Here is a 23,535-nt window from a genome sequence, read left to right on the forward strand (position 1 = left end):
TGATGTGTTGTCTACAGACGATGCAGTTGGAAATGTATGAACATTTGAAAGTACCCTGTGGTATATCGAGATTAACAGTATCAATAATGCGAGGGACGTCTGAGCAGATAATGAGATCCCTGAGATTGGGGGCTTAGGGGCCTGAGGGCTTGGGGGGCATCTGTAGGCATCTATGATCGGTTGTTTGATTAATTGATTGAGTTTATTCGTATACTTTTTTTTTCAAAATACATACACATTTAAAAATGACAATACAATATGACCGACCGAAATAGAACACAATAAAGAAAACAATACTACACACAATTATCCAAGGATAACCTAAAAATCACAAACACAATTCTTGTCCAGGACGTTAATCTGAAAATTTAAGAATATGATGGTTAGAACTGGTCAATTTACGACGGGGGAGGGAGGGAGTAAGAGGTGGAAAGTAACAACAAAAGGAATGTTCGTCTTGGAACTCTGTCGTTGCGTTAGTCTTCAAGAAAGTATACACTCCCTAGAGCAAGCCTTTACTTTCTGGATCGCTAGATGGACCACTAGGAAGCTATGACACCGATGGAACATTGAGTTTCGTAAGTTCCTGCGAGTGATGGATCAACATTCCGTGTCATCACACAACTTCTTGCCAATGTTGGGCAACTTGGAGTACATTGTCATTGGTCTCTGCGAGTTCCTACACCCTATATGGGTTATATGCAGCAAGCCACAGTTCAATAGGTGGTACATAGTCTGGGGTCCTGGTCCACACTTGGAGAACCCATTTCTTGTTGTTCCCTTTGCATTTCCCTGACCTGAGTGCAGTCTGTTATAACGAGCCATGTAAACATAAAACATTTGTTATCAGATCTTAATACAGTTTTTTTCTTCTTTATTATATCCATACGACATACGATACCATAGTTGCGTGAAGAACCAAGTGCGCACGCGCAAACTCAACGACGCCAGGTCGCCTATTGTTTGTGTAAGGTATGTGTGAATGCGAGGAGTCGTGAAACGACCGCGGTACCACGGGTTCGGCTTTTGAAGTCCCTTCGTTCGAGCTCCTTCTCTTCCTTCCTCTATCGTAATGACTAAACAAAACCGAATATTCAAGCCAATCATTCGTACTGCCTACGATTGAAATTGTTTATTTAATTTACCTTTCCAACTAAACATGACTACGAAACATTAAGGCCATTAATGTTCTCAAAATCGCAAATTGAATGTTGCTCAGATTCTGAAACTCCCTTGACACCTACTTATGCTTCACAATTTTCAATACACACTTTGAATGAATATCATGAACATCAATATCATATTATCTTATCATACCTTTTGAAATAATTTAGTATTACGTCAGCCAACGATGCAACGCGTGGTTAGGTTGCTTGTACATACCAAATCTAGGGGAGGAATCCGTATAAAGGCCTGACCAGGCTCTCTGCTTGGCTCTTAATCTCTTCAGAGTTTGAGGAAAGCAGATGTTTCGTCTTGTTCAAAATCTTCATCACTACTAAATCTCAACCTGTGACTTTGTATTACTCCAGACAATCTACAAGTAGTAAGTTTCCTGCACTTGGCCTTTTTCGGAAGTAAACATTCTGGGTTCACTATGGAACAAGCTATCGTCGTGCAAGCGTATGTAATGATGGCACAGGGTTCCGTTGGTATAGCTGGAAATCTTCTTGTGTGTTTGACAATTGCAAAAACTAAATCAATGCACAATGTAACGAACGGCTTTCTCTTCAACCTGGCTTCGGTAGACGCTTTCGTTTCACTCATGGCTTTCTTACAGCCATACCTAGAACATCATTTTGGTTCCAAAATCACTGCATTTGGATACTGCACTCCATCATTCGTCTACAACTTCGCCTGCAATTTCATCACGACATGGTTCGTGAGAAGTTTTTTTACTTGCTCAATACTGAGTCTGACTTTAGCAACCCTCGAACGCTACATTGGGATCATTCACCCATTCCAGCATTCAAGTTTCTTTACAAGAAGAAAGATCATTATTTTGCTGTGTTCCGTCTGGGTGATTTCTTTTCTTACTGAGACACCGTTTACAGTAGCCTTTATCACCCTGTACGTATCCGATAACTGCACATTAGCAACAAACGACAAGTACCCAGGTTTGCTTGTACAAGAAGTAGTGAAATCATTCGCGACATTTGTATTGCCTTGCATTGTACTGGCTTTTATGTACATCAAGATCATGATCAATTTGAAGTCAGGAGCTCAACATCTTGAAGAACAAGGAGTCCAGGGGCCACCTCAAGAACTGTATCGAGCTCACAAGAAAGTCACCCAAGCTCTTAGCTTCGTGATAGGAGCCTTCTTCATTCTCATTTTGCCAGGTCAAATCTTGAAGCTCGTTATAGTTTACACTGGACAGTTTGGTGGTGATCGAAGATTATCATCTTTTGTCTCTAGAGTCTCATCCACAGTGATAATGACGAACTCTGCCATAAATCCAATCGTATATGGATTCAAATACACCCAGCTACGTAGAGCCTGTATTGCCATCATATGCCCATGTAGTACACGCTGTAACAGGTCCAACCAAGTTCAACAAGACGTTCAAGGCACAACTTAAAAATAGTCGATTCAAAGAGCTGTACACTGAATGTTTCTGCCACAAAGTTAATTCTGAAATGCTCTCATAGCAGTTTTAAAGGCAAGGTTAACATTTTGATTTTAGAAGCGACTAATTGGTTTAATCATGTATAAATGTAGTTGTACATGTATACAATAACGTTTAACTTTCAACGTTTCATTTGATAATGTGTTTCTTAACGATTTTGAGATATCGCCGAAAGTACGGAGTGAATTTTTCCAGGTAGGTAAAACTGTTCTTTTGATATGTTCCTGAGCCACTATTTCCCCCATTGGTTATGTAATTAAGTTTAAGTTTTAATTTACTTATTGTTGTAATATGTTTGCTTAGAACTGCTACTGGCTTCCTTTAAAATCCTAAGACCCACTTGTTTCTTAAATGTTTGTACTGCCTTCCAGGTTTTAGTTACAGTTTGGTTTAAGTTTACTCTATACTGTAGCTTGTTTGCTTAGATTTGCTTCTGGGTGGTCCAGGTTTTAGGGATGGTTCATTTCCAGATTTTTTAGTGTGTTTTTATAATTGTATTGCTGGTTTTAATTTCTGAGGTTTGTTAATGATTTATTACTTTGTTTTGTTTAGCCTTTGATTTTTTGTTCTTAAATTTTTATTTATGTTTTCGTTATTATTATTGTTACTTACATTGGCACCATCGCTAAGGTTGTCACCCGGACAGAAACACTTTCTCCCAGATTAGAAGGGCTTCAGGGTATAAATGAAAAAAAGAGAGGTAGAAACCAAGAGTTTAATGACTTGACGTTTCGACCCTCGCAAAGTATTCCCCAAAGGCTACATGACAACACAACAAACATTAACAGGCATAAGTGTAACAAGCAATCAAGTGGGAATACATGAATAGAAAGAGGAAGAGAGAGTCCAAAGGAAAGCAGCAATAAGCAAAGGGGGGTTAACAATGCAAAGAGAGACAAAGACGGGGAGGGAAAGGGGACTGGTTTGACCACAAGAAGATGGAAACACGAAAGACAATATCAAAATAATGTGGGAAGAGGGGAAAAAAGTTATTACCAGTAAATGCGGCAGGGTAAACATTGGGACATCTGTGTGTACAAAAATTTGGCAAACATAAAAGGTTTTTAGCCGTTCCTTTTCTGGATGTTCAGACCATGGGGTTGAACGATCTGAATGCGCCTAATATCCACTGGTTCTCTCTATAGACGAAAAGTCCCTGTGTGTTTACCTAGTACCTTATTTGTCCTGTACCATCATGTCAGAAGTAGAGTGATTATGAAGATTGAAGTGATGTCTTACAGCTGTATTCAGCTTTAAAGTGTTGAATGTTGATCTATGGCCGTAGAAACGCCTCTTTGGTGTAGTTCTTGTTGCAACCTTAGATTAATTTACAAGATATGAGATACATGAGATTAGTGAAGTGGGTGTCACGACTCCTCTGTCTAATGGTTGGTTCCATCGGTGTTGCTGGTGAAGGAGTCCGATTCGCTGATGTGTTGTCTACAGACGATGCAGTTGGAAATGTGTGAACATTTGAAAGTACCCTGTGGTATATCGAGATTAACAGTATCAATAATGCGAGGGACGTCTGAGCAGATAATGAGATCCCTGAGATTGGGGGCTTAGGGGCTTGAGGGCTTGGGGGGCATCTGTAGGCATCTATGATCGGTTGTTTGATTAATTGATTGAGTTTATTCGTATACTTTTTTTTTTCAAAATACATACACATTTAAAAATGACAATACAATATGACCGACCGAAATAGAACACAATAAAGAAAACAATACTACACACAATTATCCAAGGATAACCTAAAAATCACAAACACAATTCTTGTCCAGGACGTTAATCTGAAAATTTAAGAATATGATGGTTAGAACTGGTCAATTTACGACGGGGGGGGGGAGTAAGAGGTGGAAAGTAACAACAAAAGGAATGTTCGTCTTGGAACTCTGTCGTTGCGTTAGTCTTCAAGAAAGTATACACTCCCTAGAGCAAGCTTTTACTTTCTGGATCGCTAGATGGACCACTAGGAAGCTATGACACCGATGGAACATTGAGTTTCGTAAGTTCCTGCGAGTGATGGATCAACATTCCGTGTCATCACACAACTTCTTGCCAATGTTGGGCAACTTGGAGTACATTGTCATTGGTCTCTGCGAGTTCCTACACCCTATATGTGTTATATGCAGCAAGCCACAGTTCAATTAGGTGGTACATAGTCTGGTGTCCTAGTCCACACTTGGAGAACCCATTTCTTATTGTTCCCTTTGCATTTCCCTGGCCGGAGTGCAGTCTGTTATAACGAGCCATGTTATCCGACGATGATCCGTACCTGAAGGGAGTGACTCGCGAGGATTGATGGCGTTTTTTTTGGCCGGTTCTGTAGGGTTTTTTTTTTCCACATGAAAATCGGAAGTGTAAAAGGTGAGTTGTGATTGACTTCTTCATTTACTGCTTGTGGTGTTTTCATGGAAATATCAAAGCATATTTTTACATTTTCAGCGATTTTCCTGTCATTAGCGGTGGTTCAAAATATGGGTATTAGCACACAAGAGTGGTTGGTATTCAATTGTGTTTTTCGTTTTGGTGGGCGAACGCGTACATATTTTTTATCAGATCTCAAAACAGTTTTTTTCTTCTTTATTATATCCATACGACATACGATACCATAGTTGCGTGAAGACATTTTCTGAAGCTTTCTTCGTTCTTAAAAAGAGGGGTTGGCTGGCGTGGATGGGGTTTAAAGGAGAGGCGAAACGGGGAAAGTCAACAAATTACGTTGAAGGGGATCTGATTTCATACAGTGGAAACATCATGAGCGGGTTGTTTCAGTTAAGGTTTTGAAGAAGAATAAGACCGAGCATTCAACAGACTTCCAACAATAACCACCAATTAATATGCACAAACATGTCGTTACTGAACAATTAGTACAACACGGCAAGTTTTAACCCAGACAAAATTAAGTATTTGGACTAGTCATGCCGATAATCCTTACTGCATTAATTCTATTGTTCAATTCAACGTGGATTCCCCCCCCCCAAAAAAAAACGCAATTAAAAGTAGATCAAATATCATAGAAAGACTAGTAAACACATAATACATTAAAAATTAGTCATTGATCATACTGAGAGGTAATTTTCTTTTTCTTTTGCCATTTAATTGTTGTCCTTTCGTAAATTATTTTTTTGATCGGATCCTGTAACTCCCTTGGTACCATTTTTGGACACACAAGCTACACTAATGCTATTTATGGTAGTGTGGTATTGCGTCAACTGACGATGCAACGTACGGTTAGGTGACCTGTACATGCCATATCTAGGGGAGGAATCTGTATAAAGGCCTGATCAGGCTCTCTGCTTGACTCTAAATCTCTTCAGAGTTTGAAGGAAGCAGATGTTTCGTTTATTTTAAAACCTTCATCAATACTAAATCTTAACCAGGGACTTTTTTACTCCACACAATCTACAAGCTGATAGTTTCCTGCACTGGGCCGTAGTCTGAAGTTTAAATATCACAACAGAGTTGATTTTTACTTGTCACTATGGAAGAAATGAATGCCAAGCTATCATCTGTAATGACGGCACAGGGTTGCGTTGGTGTAATCGGGAATCTTCTAGTGTGTTTGACAGTTGCAAAAACTAAATCAATGCATAATGTAACAAACTGCCTGCTTTTTAACCTGGCTTCGGTAGACGCCTGCGTTTCAGTTATTGCCTCCTTGGAACTTGTCATTGGACGTTATTTCCTTCTCAGAATCGGTTTAGTCGGTTACTGCTCCCCATCATTCATTTACAACTTCGCCTGCCATTTCTTCATCAAATGCTTCGAGAGAAGTTTTTTTACATGCTCAATACTGAGTCTGACTTTAGCAACCCTCGAACGCTACATTGGGATCATTCACCCATTCCAGCATTCAAGTTTCTTGACAAGAAGAAAGATCATTATTTTGCTGTGTTCCGTCTGGGTGATTTCTTTTCTTACTGAGATACCGTTTTCCGTAGCCTTTACCATCCTGTACGTATCCGATAACTGCACAATACCAACAAACGACAAGTACCCAGGTTTGCTTGTACAAGAAGTAGTGAAATCATTCGCGACGTTTGTATTGCCTTGCATTGTACTGGCTTTCATGTACATCAAGATCATGATCAATTTGAAGTCAGGAGCTCAACATCTTGAAGAACAAGGAGTCCAGGGGCCACCTCAAGAGCTGTATCGAGCCCACAAGAAAGTCACACAAGCTCTCGGCTTTGTCGTAGCAGCCTTCTTCATTCTCATTCTGCCAGGTCAAATCTTAAAACTCTCTATAACTTACACAAACACATTTGGTGGTAATTACCGTTTAGCAAATCTTTGCGCAAAAATATCTGCCACAATGATAACGACGAACTCTGCCATAAATCCAATTGTATATGGATTCAAATACACACAGCTACGCAGAGCCTGTATTGCCATCATATGCCCATGTAGTAAACGCTGTAACAGGTCCAACCAAGTTCAACAAGACGTTCAAGTCACAACTTAAAAATAGTCGAGTCAAGGAACTGTACATGGAATGTTTCAGTCAAAAATTCTGAAATGACCTCAGAGTAATTGATGACTACATTGGGTTAAGAGTTTTATAGTAGTATAACATTAACTACCTTGTAGAAACATTGATGTAAAAAAGTATTCATTATCCCACATAAATCAAAATGGTGAAGCCGTTTTCGTAGACACTCCTTCAGTCTTATCAGTTACCCAATTTATCACTATGAACATGATTTTTACTGTCATGGTTGATATAATTATTCAAATATAAGGCCTTACTAAGTAAAAAATATGTAAATAGTTGATACCAGGTACTCTGAACACAATAAAAACTACCTTTATTACGAGTCTTGATGCCGGTTATTTTGGATCGTTCCCAAAACGCGATTATAGCTAACTGTTGTGGTTTCCATGTTGTGCAAGCAACCCTTTCAATATGCATTATGGCGTTCGTGTGGTCTCTTGTAATTAACCTTGTTATAAGCCTCAATCCCTAGGATAGTCATTAGGCCATGAATATTATCGCATATTATTTCTTGTTAAGTGGCCTTTGTTCTTACATCAGGGAGAGGGGTTAAATGAGATGGGAATAGGAGAAAGTGTAAACAGTTACTTTAAAGGGGATCCGATTTAATACAATGGAGGAAACAACACGATCGGCTCGTTTTCAGTAAAGGTTTGGTAGGAAAATTAAACCCGACATTCACCAGACTTTGTAATTTTAAATATATTTACCTATGTATGCTAAAATTACTGAATACTTAACAGGTAATACTTAACGGTAAGCTTTAACCAAGAAACAAAATTATAATAATACTCGACAGTAACTTTACATAGAAAAAGAACTAATGTAGATAAAAATTATTAACGTACTCTAAAAAGATTATTTATCAAGACATTACGAATTAGTCACTGGTCACACTTTCTTGTACTTCTGTTTTTTGTTTTTTTTAATCGGCAAATGATTATGATTCAAAAACTACCTTTATAACTTATTTTGATACAGGGTGTCATTATAATTGCTGTTAATAAGTTTGGTATAACGTCAACCAACTATGCAACGCGTGGTTATGTTGCCTGTACATACCACACCTAGGGGAGGAATCTGTATAAAGGCCCGACCAGGCTCTCTGCTTGACTCTAAATCTCTTCAAAGTTTGAGGAAAGCAGATGTTTCGTCTTGTTCAAAATCTTCACCAATACTAAATCTCAACCAGGGACTTTTTAGAACCGATTTGAAACTATGGAACTTAATCCCAAGCTACACTATGTACAGCTGGCTGAGGGTTGCGTTGGTGTAATCGATCATCTTCTAGTGTGTTTGACAATTGCAAAAACTAAATCAATGCATAATGTAACCAACTGTCTGCTTTTTAACCTGGCTTCGGTGGACGTTTGCGTTTCAGTTATGGCTTTCTTGGAACCATTCGTTGGACTTTATTTTCGTTCCAAAATCGTTCTCGGATACTGCACTACAGCATTCATCCACAACTTCAACAGCCATTTCATGATCAAGTGCTTCGAGAAAAGTTTGTTTACATGCTCAATACTGAGTCTGACTTTAGCATCATTCAAACGCTACATTGGGATCATTCACCCATTCCAGCATTCAAGTTTCTTGACAAGAAGAAAGATCATTATTTTGCTGTGTTCCGTCTGGGTGATTTCTTTTCTTACTGAGATACCGTTTACAGTAGCCTTTATCATCCTGTACGTATCCGATAACTGCACAATACCAACAAACGACAAGTACCCTGGTTTGCTTGTACAACAAGTAGTGAAAACAATCGCGACGTTTGTATTGCCTTGCATTGTACTGGCTTTCATGTACATCAAGATCATGATCAATTTGAAGTCAGGAGCTCAACATCTTGAAGAACAAGGAGTCCAGGGGCTACCTCAAGAGCTGTATCGAGCTCACAAGAAAGTCACCCAAGCTCTCAGCTTCGTCGTAGTAGCCTTCTTCATTCTCATTCTGCCAGGTCTAATCTTAAGGCTCTTAATAGTTTACACTAATTATTTTGGTGGTAATTACGACTTATCGAAATGCCTTGATAAAATCACCTCTATATTGATTTCATGTAACTCTGCCATAAATCCAATTGTATATGGATTCAAACACACGCAGCTACGTAGAGCCTGTATTGCCGTCCTATGTCCATGTAGTACACGTTGTAACAGGTCCAACCAAGTCCAACAACACGTCCCACGCAGAATTTAAAAATTATAGCCGATTCAAGAAAAAGGTGCATTGAATGTTTCAGTCAGCAATTTCTAAAATGTTATCTTATGTTGACTGTATGGGATGTCACTGAATACCTTACTTATTTGATATTGAAATCAAAGGTATACACAGCCATCATCGGTACTTCTGATGTGTCTTCTCTATACACAGACACTCCCCAAGATGAAGGGATTGCTGCCTGCTCTTCAGCTCTGGCTATTCATCGTTTAACCCTGGCTTTTGTCGGTGTAATTTCTAGCTCCACCCATATATTTTCACTGCTTTTGTTACACTTACTGTTCACGTTGGTTGTGTTGTCATTAGGCCTTTGAGAAGGACTATGCTAAGGTCGAAACCTCCTTTACTTATGCCATATCCTTGAAACCTTGCAATGATCCTGCGCTCAGTTAAAAAAAAACCTCTATAACAAAAGTTGTTACTTTGGCGCTCGGTTTAACCGACTACTATACGTGCCCTCGTTTTAATCTCGTATTCAACTGCACTTGGTGAAAACTATACTAAATATCATAAGTGATAAGTTTAGCTGCACTTAGTAAAACTATATACATTGATGATTCAAGCTATTTTGCAATATGTAAACACTACCGGTTGCTATGCAAACGTCAGGCCAAGACTGTTGTTTGCATAATTGAAACCTTGCATTGATAACCCCCCCCCCAAAAAAAAAAAAAATAAAAATAAAAAATAAAAAATAAAATCTATAACAACTGTTGTTACTCTTGCACTCGGGATAACAGACTACGTCCGCCTCTGTTTAAATTACTTATTAAGTTAAATTACTTATTCAACTGCACTTGGTGAAAACTATACTAAATATTATAAGTGATAAGTTTAGCTGCACATATATACATCGACTTATTTTGCAGCCTGCAAAAACTACCGGTTATTAATTTCCACGTTGATATGATGCTACGTGTCGACTGCAGTCAGTTAAACCATAGAGGTAGAAATGTTATCCTTATTGGTGTATAGTTGATTTACACAAAGTAAAAACTATGTACATCCATGGAGAAAGAAAAAACATTTTATATGCACTAAAAACCAACAAACAATAGTACTACATACAGCTAGCATTTTCTATCTGCACCCGAGTAAAAGCTATTAGGTAGATTATTTATAAGGCGTGCACTCGGTAAAACTATACTTGACATACAATCGTTGATCATTATAAGTTTATCTGCCGTAAGGAGCTTCCCTTGATGTACACATCGAGTTCTTGGTGGTTGTAAGCAGTTGAACCTAGTTCCCTGCCTTACTAGAGCACTTGTGAATACTGTTCCTAGTGGTGTGGTTCCTAGAACTGCTGGCAGGAGAACAGTGCAGTGAGATCAGGTGACAAGCAGGTTTTTGTTACTTCGTATGGTTCCATTTCAAGCCTTGCCAAGTCTCTCTGTGTTATGTGATTTTCTCCATGTAGTTGGGTTCACAGGTGGTTATTTTATACAATTCTTGTATTGAGTGTGTTTTACTGTATTACGCATGTAGGAAAACCTCTGCTGGGTCATTCAACTGGTAATCGTTATGTTTATACACATAGAATGCTACCTTTCTACTCAGCAGCCAGTTGATTGGCCTACCAGATGACCACGTTGGTTACTTTCTAATTTGGTTTTTGCTCCAAATAAGTCATAAAAAAAGAGAAAAAAATATCTAAATCAACACCTCCTGATCATGGAGGTAATTTTATCTGCAAAACTACACTGGGTAAAAATATTTGATGTCATCATCGATGATATAAGTTTACAGCAAATTAAAAAAGTGTTCATCGTCTGCACTTGACAATTTTTTTTTTTTAAATATCATCGTTGATATATTTTAAGGTTATCTGCACAAAGTAAAACTAGGAATAATGTCTGCACTTGGTAAAACTTAAAACTTAAATAATATCATTGATATTAATTTGTCTCTATTCACCACGTTACAAATATGTACATCGTCTGCACTAGCTATTTTATAAAGTATATCTTTACCAATTATAAAATGTGCACATCGTTTGCACTTTGTGAAACTATTTCATAAACACCAAAGTAAATCTTCACCAAGTTTAAATGTGTACATCGTGTACACTTTGTGAAACTATTTCATAAACATCAATGTTGATATAAGTTATCTTCACCAAGTGTATTATAAACCTCGTTGATAAAAGTTTATGTACAATACGTACAACGTCTGCACTCTGTAAAACTATATATTAAATATCACTGGTGATGTAAGTTTATCTGCACCGAGTAAAAACCGTATACGTCGCCTGCACTTGGCAAAACTATATTGGCCAACCAGAACAATGATTCAAGCCTACTTGAAGAATAAGTTCATTTACACCATAGATACACGTTTATCTGCACAAACTAGAAATTATGTACATGTACATTGTCTGCATTTAGCAAAACTATATATTAATTATCAATGTGACAGCTGTTTATCTGCATGAGGTAAAAACTATATAGTCTACATCGTTTGCACTTTTGGTGAATTAGCGTCGGTGGCGTATCGTGTCCGAGCAAATGAGAACATCGGACTCAAGCTGTGGTGTTTCTAATCAGCAGAGTGTGGGTTCGAGTCCTGGTCGTGGCACCTGTTTCTCAAGCAGAACACTTAACCATTGCATGTTGTGCCAGTATAGTGTAAACCATTGCATGGTGGGAGCAAAGAACTAGTATAGTTCTCATCTTTCAAAACTGTAGCTCCACATAACTTGTTATATAAACACTGAGCGCTTTGAGACACCATCGGTGTGATAAAGTGCTGTTAAGTTATTATGTTTATCAGCAAAGAGTAAAACAATTTACATCTCATCCTAAAATATTTACAAATGGTTGTACCCGCAAGTTTACTATTTATGTATAGTTTCTTCTTATTTCCCCACAACATGCAAAGCTTCAAACAATACTTACAATGCACATAGTAAAATTATATATTATTGAAAAAAAAAAATTGAAAAAAAAAAAGTTATCAGCACCAATTAAAAACTGTGTCGTCTGCGCTTGGTAAAACTACATATTCAATATCGTCGTGAATATTATAGTCGTTATTGTAAAACTATAATGGTGCGTTCGATAAGCTCCCCGGGTCAAGGGTCCGACCCCAGTGGGTTTGAGTAGAATTTACGTCATTGTTGGGGCTCACTCGGATCTGACCCAAGTACTCACAACGATACGTTTCTTGTTTTTAACTCAGCGGAGGTCTTTAAGTACGTTTGACATACATTTTCACCCCTACACCAGCGAATTTTGATTATTAAAGTTTTTCGTTTCCGTTGATGCTTTTGTAGCAACGTTGGATTTAACAATTTACGTTGCAGTTTTAGCCTGAACTCTTTAGTTTACTATCTGTTCGTTAATCCACAAGTTTCAGAATTACCGCACACTTTGGAATAGTTCCGGTCGGTTGTCCCAAGATGCATTGGTTGCGGGAAACGGAAGTTGGATCGGTTGCTATAAGAGGCTAAACACGATGACCATACTAGGTTCAACCGAGGAAAGCTTATCGAACGCACGTATTATTTAAAATATCAATGTTGATATAAGTTTATAATCACTTATGTTAAAAACTAATATGTCTGAAGTAAGTAACACAAATATAAAATGTCGCTGATATAAATTTATTTGCTCTAATCAAAAACAATCCTAGAATTGCACCCGGCAAAAGAAAAACTCGGTAAAAACTACCATTGTTAATATAAGTTCATCTCCACTATGAAGTGAACCTCATTGATATCAGCCAATTGGCACTCGGTAAAAACTACCAATGTTAATACAAGTTCATCTACACTATGTGTACATCGTTGACACCAGGTATTTGGCACTCGGTAAAACTACATTCATTGTTTTTTCATGTTCATCTGTACTATGAACATAGTTCATACCAGCCGTTTGGGCCATTGGTAAAAACTACCATCGTGTGCCCGGCAAAAAGGCGTAAGGCCTTACGCCCTTTTGCCGGGAACATAAAGTAGTTCGTCCCAGTAACAAAAGGACGTAAGCAACAAAATGGCTCCTGACATGAAAAATATGTCATTTTTGTTTGTTCTTTTGCTAGAATTACCCTGAAGACATGTTTCCCCATTCCCCATGCAGAATTTAACCTTTCTAGAATGACTTTTGCATGGCAACAAATTTACCAAACTTTCCCGCTCATAATTCTTGAAACACAAATTTTAACATAAATTGCTTACGTCCTTCTGCCGGGAACTTTCCCTTACGTCCTTTTGCCGGGCACACGACGCATTGTTAACGCAAGTTCATCTTTACTATGAACATAGTTCATATCCAGCCATTTGGCACTCGGTAAAACTACATTCATTGTTTATTCAAGTTCATCTGTACTATGGACATAGTTCATACCAGCCGTTTGGGCATTTGGTAAAAAACTACCATTGTTAACGCAAGTTCATCTTTACTATGAACATGAACATAGTTCATACCAGCCACTTGGCACTCGGTAAAACTACATTCATTGTTTATTCAAGTTCATCTGTGCTTTGAACATCGTTCATACCGGCCATTTGGCACTCGGTACAAACTGCTCTTGGTAACACAAGTTCATCTGTACGAAGTAAATACTATGATAATCGTTTATAGCTACCATTTTAGCACTCGATAATGTTTGTATATAAAAACATTTGTCTTCATATACAACATTAAACATCACTGATTATTTACTTGCACTTTTAAGCAACAAAACTCGACAAAACTCGACAAAACTTCAACGTCAGATGTCTAGGGGCTAAAATTAATTAATTTCCTAGAATGGACCGTTCCACATAATATAATAGCGGGATCAGGTCAAAGATGTGATTTATTTATTTATTTTACGCATTTCTTCTTTACCCTTGGGAGACCTCTCAGTGAAACACTGTTTTTTCCGAGGTACCCAGCAACTACAAACAAACATCAAATTAAAAAAAATGTATTTAATACAATGTGAAACAGCTTTAAGATTTTCAAAATTATTTGGAAAAAAACCCACACAAATTATGATAGGTATTACTGATTTTTGCCTGTTTGCTCCCTTGGGATAAAGTCGGAGACGCCCCTATAATTGTCACATTGTGCCACATTATCTTGTAAATCATAACATGGTGTTTTGACTTAAAGGAGTAGATACCATACGTCAAAGGTAGTCTAATACACATTGCAGGAAACTACCAAACGTTGAAGCGCCTTGAGCGTGACGGGGTGACGGATGAGCGCTATGTAAGAAGCCATTAATAATATAAATAGTTAAGGGAATAATAGATCAATACTGGGTAATTAATGAACCCAAATATCTCCAGACAATATCTCGGCATGTTAAAAAGTCACTTATTATTTAAAATTGTTTAGGTAATGCACAACAAATATTAATTATTATACATTAAAGGGACATTACAGAATTGGTAAGAAAAAAACCTCTAAGATCACAGATTTCATAAAACTTACATAGTTTAATGATAATGATATTATAAATATCCCTTAAAATATTTCTGCCTTAGAAATAATATGTAAACCTATCTTCCTGTTTGGAGTTAAAGTTTATCGCTCATTGAGCGTTTTATTCATTTGTTTTTAAATCGATGTCATGCAAAATGTGTACTCGGTTTCAATAATCTGATCAAACTTCTACAGGTTTGTCAGTTTATGTATATAGTGTTGCCATGTCAAGCTATGGAATAAAGCTATTGTGACTATCCCGCGTTTGATACCAGCCGGTTGGTACCCGGTAAATATTATTGTCATCGTTCATACAATTTTAAGATATAAAATCGGACCCACGATTGGTACATATTTAGCCGACTAACCACATAATATAGTATTTGAATATATACAATAAATAACTACTTGTCGTTATAACCGTTCGGTTGCTATAGTCCTATATAAATGTACATGTAGACCAACAAACTAATCTGTAAAAAGTTTGTCACGATTTTTGTGATATCGCCGACAATCCAGAGCGATGTCCACGCAGGAAAAATAATCCCTTATAGACAAACACAATCTGAGAAACGTTATGCGGTAAAGCTTCTCAGATTCAACTTTTGGTGCACATCAAGCTGATATCTTTTAACATAATCACACTTCTAGAAGTGAGGTGTTTCTCAACATGCTTTATACTATCTAGAGCTGCTGTAGGCATCAAGCTGATATCTTTTAACATAATCACACTTGTAGAAGTGAGGTGTTTCTCAACATGCTTTATACTATCTAAAGCTGCTGTAGGCATCCAAGCAACAGTTTGCATTGCCAATAATTTCCAAAGTGAATATCAAGCGTTTTTTAAGAAATGCTCTCGGGTCAAATTCCACTTTGTGATCATTTATTTTCCAAGATAGAGTTCTCATAACCTGATGTTAAAATTGAAGTCTCTAACCAAAATTAAAACAAAAAAAATGTGTACTGTAGTTTAATTTTAAGGTCTTTCAGAGTGTAATTCCAAACGGGACGTCATCGGACATTGGTCTGTTCATTTCATTGGGGAATGTTCTTGCCTGTCAAAAGGTCAAATTCAATGTGATTTTGGTTGAATACCATATCAAATAGGGAATGAACTTAAAATCAAATGTACTAAAATGTACTTAGTGACCATAAAACGTTCGATGACGTACCATTCTATAAATATTATTAGAAATGTTACGTCAATAGAACGTTTTTGGATTTTGAAAAATATTACATTTGAATACTAACGAAGAGTACATTTTAACAATTTAATACAATAAGTGTGTGGTTTTGATTGAATGCCAAACAAAATAGGGAATGAACTAAAAATTACATGTTTGTGATATTTTTTCACAGGACTCGGGAAAGTTAAGTATACAGTGCTAACACACATCGACGTATGGGGTATAACCAACATTAATATTATTTACCCCTGATGCAAATTTAACATCCCTTATAAAAACTACATGTACACAAGTGTACAGACTGACCATAAAACGTTCGATGACGTACCATTCTAAATATTATTAGAAATGTTACGTCAATTTGAAAAAAAGTTAAACTTGAAGACTGACGAAGAGTTGCGCTCGATCGTACTCTTCAAGGATGTAACACAGTTCTGATCAGAGCCTACAAAGCTGAGTTTTCAGAGTTCTTAAAAGCTTTACGGAAGAGGAGTAGCTGATGCACTGTGTTTGTCTTGATTGGTCACGCTGTTTGGTTAGATTAGTCACCGGTAGAGGGCGCAACAACAGATGTTTGGGAGGCTGACACGCGGATGGACTGGGCAAGGCTGAAATACATCGGGATCGAAGCAGCGTGTTAATTGTGGTGAACGATACCAACCAACCATCCATGGATGTCATCATCCAGCCGCACGGCAAAAATCAAGAAGTCTTCTTAAAAAAAAAACATGTCCAACACCTAACAAAATCTCCGGAAGAAACCAGAATCGAACTCTGGATAGAAAAGCTTGAGGAGGACCATTCTCAACCTGTAATGGGAATAACCCCACTGATGATGAAAGCCTATAGCCTCTAGCCTAAAAGGCCCATAGGCTCGATGGAAAACACTCGACTGCCTTTAAAACACGAACTGGACACTATAATATAAAGTTAGCGGTAACAACATGATAATCTCCCAAGGAATTATGGTGGTTCTGAAAAAGAACTGTTGGTTTCAACTCGACGTTTCGACCAGATGCTCCGATCGTCTTCCGAAGAAGAACTGTACAATCAATCACAAGACGATCTGGTCAGATTGGGCTTAACGACTTGCCCAACCATTCTGATGAAGAAGTTGACCATACTTTGGACACTGCCTTGTTTGGCATGTACCATACCTAACCTTTGCATCTCGACAGATCTTGCAGTGTTCAACAAAAACGCAAAGGAAACTGTCGATTGACCATTATACTTCAGTTTAACGAAAGGAAGAAAAAGCCGGATGCTTGTGTGAAACTATCTCTTCTCCAGTAATTCGTGCCGTGGACAGTAAATCGTGGACAGTATATCGGTGACTACGTTAACAAAATGAACGTCACTAATCAAGACTAGCACTGTATTAGGAAATCATTCCAGAGTCAAGGGGCAGTGCTGCCAAGGGTTAGAGACTTGTAATTGTTAAAGAACTCTATGATAGATTCACCATTAATGTTACTTAAATCTTGGTAATAAATTATTGAATGATTTCATTCATTGTAAACTATAAACCGTAAAACTCTAACGCATTAAAACCACAATTCACGATGAAAATATTCTGTGTATCGAATTTCTTCTTAAATCATAATAATGGTGTTTGTATTCTGCATGCAGATAGCGCTACATTGATACGGATTTGACATCTAGATAAGGTTTTGCTTAAAATTGAGAAAAAAGGTTTTAAAAGAAATGAAAAATAGGAGTACTTATAACCTTTTATCAGGAAGGTTTTTTTTCCTCTGCTTTCTCTCGATGCTAAAATCGAGAACTTGTTGGTTGCAACAACGCTGTGGTTCATTGACTGCCCATGCTAACAAGATTGTCCAACGTTTCGAAGTGTAATTGTATTTTGCAGTTCGTCTCCATCGACTAACAAGTATTTCCAGGGGGGGGGGGGGCTGATTTCACAACAAGCGATGTCACAATACAATCAATATGGTTAAACTACACATTGATCTGTTGAAGGTTTGTGCAGGAAGTAGTGAGGAATACAGATTAGTACATTCGAACCAGCAACTACTACGGCCATTTACATGTAAACAATTTCACATGAGTTGCATAATTCAAGACACCTGCCATGAAAACCCTACCGATATTCTACTCATTTTATCCATTAGTATATTATAGGATTAACTGCAGTGCATTAGTGCAATACATCTTCCAAGTACAATGCAGACTTAAAGACTTTTACAGGTATGGTGTGAAGATCGCACTGCGAGGTTATGCCCGCTCTCCAACTCTCATGTACAGAATATATTCACAGGATGTATGTTGTACAGGTGAAGTAAATAAAATACTAGACGGTTCCTTCCCCTCTCAATGCGACCTGGAAGGAATTGAGAGTTGTGAAGTCACCAGGGTTAAAGTCACCTGCAAGTGGTATTTTTTCAAAATAAAGCTTTTGTCATTAATATATGTGTTTTGATGAGTGGAATGTAAATAAACAGTTAACTAAGGTTTTAAAAAATCAGTTCTTATGTTATTTACAAATTTAAGAGTAGACCCCGACCTTAGAGGGCGCTGTTCGTGACGTCATCGAGGCAGACTTTGCCTGTAATGCGTAGAGTAAACACAATTGCAAAGTACATGTACGGACCAAGTCGTGAGTTTGTACGTTTCCAATTTTTTTTTTTTTTTTTCCGGCAATGCCGACCAGGTGTATTGCTGCTGAATGCAGAAAAACACTTTTTGAAATGTACCAACTCACGACTTGGACGTACATGTACTTTGCACGTGTGTTTACTATACGCATTGCAGGCAAAGTCTGCCTCGATTGACGTCACAAAAGGGGTAGCAAACAATTACTAAAACAATTGTTTTATTGTTTGTAAGCATATACTCTTATGTTTGAAAGAAAAAACAAATCTATTTCCAGGTGACTTTGAAGAGTTCTGCTCTTACTAACTTTAATACAGTTTGAGCCTCGTCTTATACAATCTCAATTAACTCTAGACTCTGTTATACATGTAGGTCCTAATGGCAGTGACACAGAATAGCTTGGTCAACGGGGATTATGAGTACAGTCACACACAGTTTAAACTACATCATTGAGCGCCCAACAACAAACACACTATTCATTTCCAACAGTGATTGTCTTACATACATCCGTCCATTATAGCAACGAACATTCACTCCTACATACACATTTACATGTACACGATTACGCGTGCACGAGTGTACTGCAACATAACGTCAACTTCAATTTTGAGACCCACACAATTACAAATTTTCAGACTGTAAATTTACAAATTTTACGCAATGAAATTCCTTAAATCTACAGCACAATAAGTACCTATGGATGTTTGCGGATGTAATGAGCATAAGCATGGATTGATATGAATGAATTAAAATGATTAAATGAAAAGTTTAAAACAACGAAGAAAGTTTGGTAGCCTCACCTGATTGAAGATTGTGCTGGCTGTGAACTACACGTGTACTGTGTGTGGTGTACTTTACTGTGTGTGTGGATACAAACCAAAGATCGTATAGCGCCGCCTAGCGCTACGTTCTGTGGCAAAGTTTACTTTGTGCGCATGTGTGAACTCTGGTAATTATTTTGTGCACAGGTGGCGTAGAAGTTTTCGCGAGGTTTTATGGGTTTTAGTCATCACTGATGTTGACGGCTGTTTTTGCGCCAATTTTCATGATTGTTTCAGCATTATATAACCAATTGATGTGTAAACAATTAATTGCCCTTTTACATCATATTCAGTCTAATTTCTACTAATGATCACAACAAAAGTTAAAGACAATGGACACTATTGGTAATTATTGTCAAAGACCAGTCTTCTCACTTGTTGGTGTATCTCAACATGCATAAAATAATAAAAGGGTTTGTGAAGTTTTGAGCTCAATTTGGTCATCGAAGTTGCGAGATAATAATGAAAGATAAAACACCCTGGTCACACAAAGTTGTGTGCTTTCAGATGCTTGATTTCGTGACTTCAAATTCTAAAACTGAGGTCTCGAATTCGTGGAAAATTACTTCGTTCCCGAAAACTACGTCACTTCAGAGGAAGGCCGTTTCACACAGAGTTTTATACTATCAACCTCCCCCCTTTACTCATGACAAAGTGAGGTTTTATGCCAATAACTGTGTTGAGTATTTACCAATTGTGTTCACTGCCTTTAAGGTCGAATTTGTTCTGTGAAAAGTAAAAATCAAAGGACAAATCAAAATAAACAATTATATAATCGAAGTTAATCCGTACACGACCATTGTAATTGGTTCAGTAATTACTGTCTGATTAAAGGAAGTGGACACTATTGGTAATTGTCAAAAACTAGTCTTCACACTTGGTGTATCTCAACATATGCATAAAATAACAAACCTGTGAGCTCAATCGGTCATCGAACTTGCGAGATAATAATGACAGAAAAACACCCTTTTCACGCGAAGTTGTGTGCGTTTAGATGGTTGATTTCGTGACCTCAAGTTTTAAATCTGAGGTCTCGAAATCAAATTCGTGGAAAATTACGTCTTTCTTGAAAACTATGTCACTTCAGAGGGTGCCGTTTCTCACAATGTTTTATACCATCAACCTCTCCCCATTACTCGTCACCAAGTAAGGTTTTTATTGCTAATTGGGTAATTACCAATAGTGTCCACTGCCTTTAAAGTGATACAGCCTGTTCGATTGTAGTGACCAAGTTACGCCTTAATTGGGTTTTCATGATGTCAAATCTATGTGAGAACTGTCCACATTTACTAATTTAATGTGTCTGGAGCTCAGTTTAAAACCTTTCAATCTGCTATGTATTTGTCAGGCTCCACAATTTTGACAAAGTGCCGTTAGAACATAAGACGATGCTGTCCAGTTTCTGATAATGCCCTACCCCCCCCCCCTAAAAAAAATAATTATTATAAAATCTTCATTGATTGACACAGTCTGTGTTATCATCTACACAGACTGATCTCTACAAACGACAAACTGCAACTTATTTCTCTGTAATTACTATTCAATGCCAGTTTGGACGTGTACGACTGCAAGCAATTAGCCTACTGTGTCTGGAACACTATACATAATTTACATCACATTTTAAAGGGAAACGCAGTGAAGAAACCGTCGCTAATTTCTTCGTAGAGCAAGTAACATTAATTATTAACCTGTACTGTCCGATTCGTTATTATAATTGGTGGCATAGGCCCCGCCCGCCCCCAGATAAATCTTAGCCCTGTTAAAAACTGTCTACCAGGGCAATTAAATGCAGTTGAATTATTGATACATGTCAATCTGTACATGCAAACCATAATAATAGGGAACTGTATGTTGAAGGTGAACTGATTAGTGACGTAGTTGAGTGCCACCATACGCTTGCAGCAGGTATGGGAGAGGCAATACAATGATAAGTACCTCAATCTTTTGACTTAAAAAGATGAATACAGGAAACAATAATAATATCAGTCAAGCTAGTTTTAGTCTAGTCCATATTATATTTATAGCATCAGTCTTAATATTAATCTTTTAATATTAGAGACAATAATTTCTCCATGAAAAAAAAGAAGAAGAGATAATCTCCTCATTTAATTAATAGAGATATCTCGATATTACAGACTGTAAAATGCTAATGTTGCGCGCGTAATTAACAATATAAATATTTCTATTTTGGATGTAATGTCCAGTTCGCACGCAACACTTTTCCCAGAGGTCCCTTAACCCTAAATGCATCAGAATAGTGCACAAGAAGATTAGGCCTACATACACCAGCATACACATAAACAAAAGCTACAATGGTTATGATGGGACACTGGAATTTAAGGGCAAAAGAACTAAATGCGCCTTATTTTTGACCGCGCGAGGGCGCTATAAATAGTACTTTTATCACTTCCGGGGGTATACGCGATTCGCCCTGCACAGATTAATAGGCGTTCTGTCACTAGTGTTGCGCCGTAGTTTCAATTTGTTTTAGAGGTGGATTATAACGGCTCCTTTAAAAGTCTTATTGTCCGTGATGGATTAGATGTCTGTGGTGGTAATGTGTTCCAATCTTTAATAACTGTTTTGGGTATGAATGAATATACCCCCGGAAGTGATTGAGAGCGCCCTCACGCGGTCAAAAATATGGCCCATTGGTCAATTGAAACCGACAACTCATTGATGGCTCAAACAATGGACAAAGAGCTTGAACGAGCACAAGAATGTAGGTTACTGTGGATTGCAGTCAGATAGTTGCTAAACCTTCCGAGGGCCCCAGACATAGGCGGTAACATTAAGTGCATTATGCATAACACTAGACATACACAAACACGTTTAATGTATGTTGCTTGTCGTTGATGAATAACAACCATAGAAAGCTAACTGCTGGTCATGTTATTATTTGTGCCCCGCTCAACATTAACTATGACCCCATCCCGTTTAACCAGCGACATAACCAAGACTTGATAGGCTAGGTCGAGGGGCCATCGTGATGGGGGGGGGGGGGGGGTAGGTCTACGTGTCGGGTATATAGTGCTTTTATTTTAATTTGAAGCTTTCCGTACCTTTTTATTAGGTATTATACGGTACACTGGGTAGGGCCTACACTATTTTTTAGACGCTGGGCCAAGACATGGGGGAATTTCTACCTCCATGGTGTGCCTTAACCTGCATCGTGACCTTTGATAAAAGATTTTTACACCATTTTGTTCATGCTTGTGTTTTGTCCGTGATAATATCAGAAAATGTTTATATGCTTTTCGTTATGAGACATCTGTCGAAAATCGTTGCAATTCAACCTTTTTTGCTACACAGACCTGTAAATTGAATATGTGCCAACATCACACGACGATACTTGTTGAAGTAGTAAATAATAACGTAGCCTTATCAGAAGTATAGCCTATAGCTCAACACAATTTAAGAATCTAAAGGCAAAACACAATAATGAAAAGGAGGCAATTCCAGGCAAATAAAAATGTATGTCATTTGATAAAAAAATTTAAAAGATGTGGAGTTTATCATTTATTTATGTGTATTTGTATTGTGCAAAAACAAACATAATACATAAAGACCCCCACAGTCCACTCATATACGCCTCTGAGTTGAAGCATTGACCAACACTCCAGGCGGAGCAAAACATTGCGTATTAAAGTGTAAAAACATAAGAAGTCAGAAAATTTTGTCTGCAAGTTCATACCATAAACATAGACATTTCAACTGATTGCTAAAAGTCAAAATGGTAAAATAGAATAAAGTCATATCTTAGTCTTTTCTTACCTGCCGATTGAAGTCGCACAGTCTCACCCACGTATTTCACCGTCGTTATGTCAATGTATATAGAGCAAGGATGGCCAAGGGTCTCCTGTGGGTCACTGCTACCACTAAGCTTCGGGCAGTTGAATCTCTCCACTCACATAAAGCGGGCATACACCTAGTCTTGGTGCAAAACGTTTGAGTCGGTGCGGGCGCTGTCGGTGAATTGGCCGTGGTGTGCGTGAAACGAGAAACGTCTTGCACCAAGACTAGCATACATCCTACTACAACAAGTATGTACTTGCTTGCAAAGTCCGTCTTACGATCTGACCTTGGATATATCAAACATGCATGCTCCAAGCAACTACACTTTTTGGTAGGTATTGCACTTTACTTAATACGCAGT

At 37.8% G+C, this 23,535-nt stretch overlaps 2 protein-coding genes across 6 annotated transcripts in view; one reads left to right on the plus strand and one right to left on the minus strand.

Annotated features, from left to right (window-relative positions):
• The window catches only part of LOC117300816 (epoxide hydrolase 1-like), a 50,762-nt gene extending 27,510 nt beyond the window's left edge, over positions 1-23,252 (minus strand). For 4 of the 5 annotated variants that reach the window (XM_033784652.1, XM_033784653.1, XM_033784649.1 and 1 more), the window contains exons 1-3: positions 23,154-23,252; positions 3,805-3,946; positions 3,242-3,301 (exon numbers count right to left, since the gene is read on the minus strand). The gene's annotated coding sequence lies outside the window, so the exon portion shown is untranslated. Of the gene's footprint in view, positions 1-3,241; positions 3,302-3,797; positions 3,947-23,153 lie in introns of all 5 variants that reach the window. The other variant, XM_033784650.1, reaches the window with a different exon arrangement.
• LOC117301084 (neuromedin-U receptor 2-like) lies at positions 1,598-2,581 on the plus strand. Its single transcript, XM_033784966.1, has one exon. The coding sequence runs from the start codon at positions 1,598-1,600 to the stop codon at positions 2,579-2,581; it is 984 nt and encodes a 327-aa protein (XP_033640857.1).
• Positions 23,253-23,535: the final 283 nt, after the last annotated feature.

The sequence above is a fragment of the Asterias rubens genome, chromosome 16, assembly GCF_902459465.1.
Source record: "Asterias rubens chromosome 16, eAstRub1.3, whole genome shotgun sequence".
Lineage (NCBI taxonomy): Eukaryota > Metazoa > Echinodermata > Asteroidea > Forcipulatida > Asteriidae > Asterias > Asterias rubens.

Bases quoted from the DNA above. Each gene is read 5' to 3' on its own strand.
- LOC117301084 (XM_033784966.1), top strand. From the start codon at position 1,598: ATGGAACAAGCTATCGTCGTGCAAGCGTATGTAATGATGGCACAGGGT.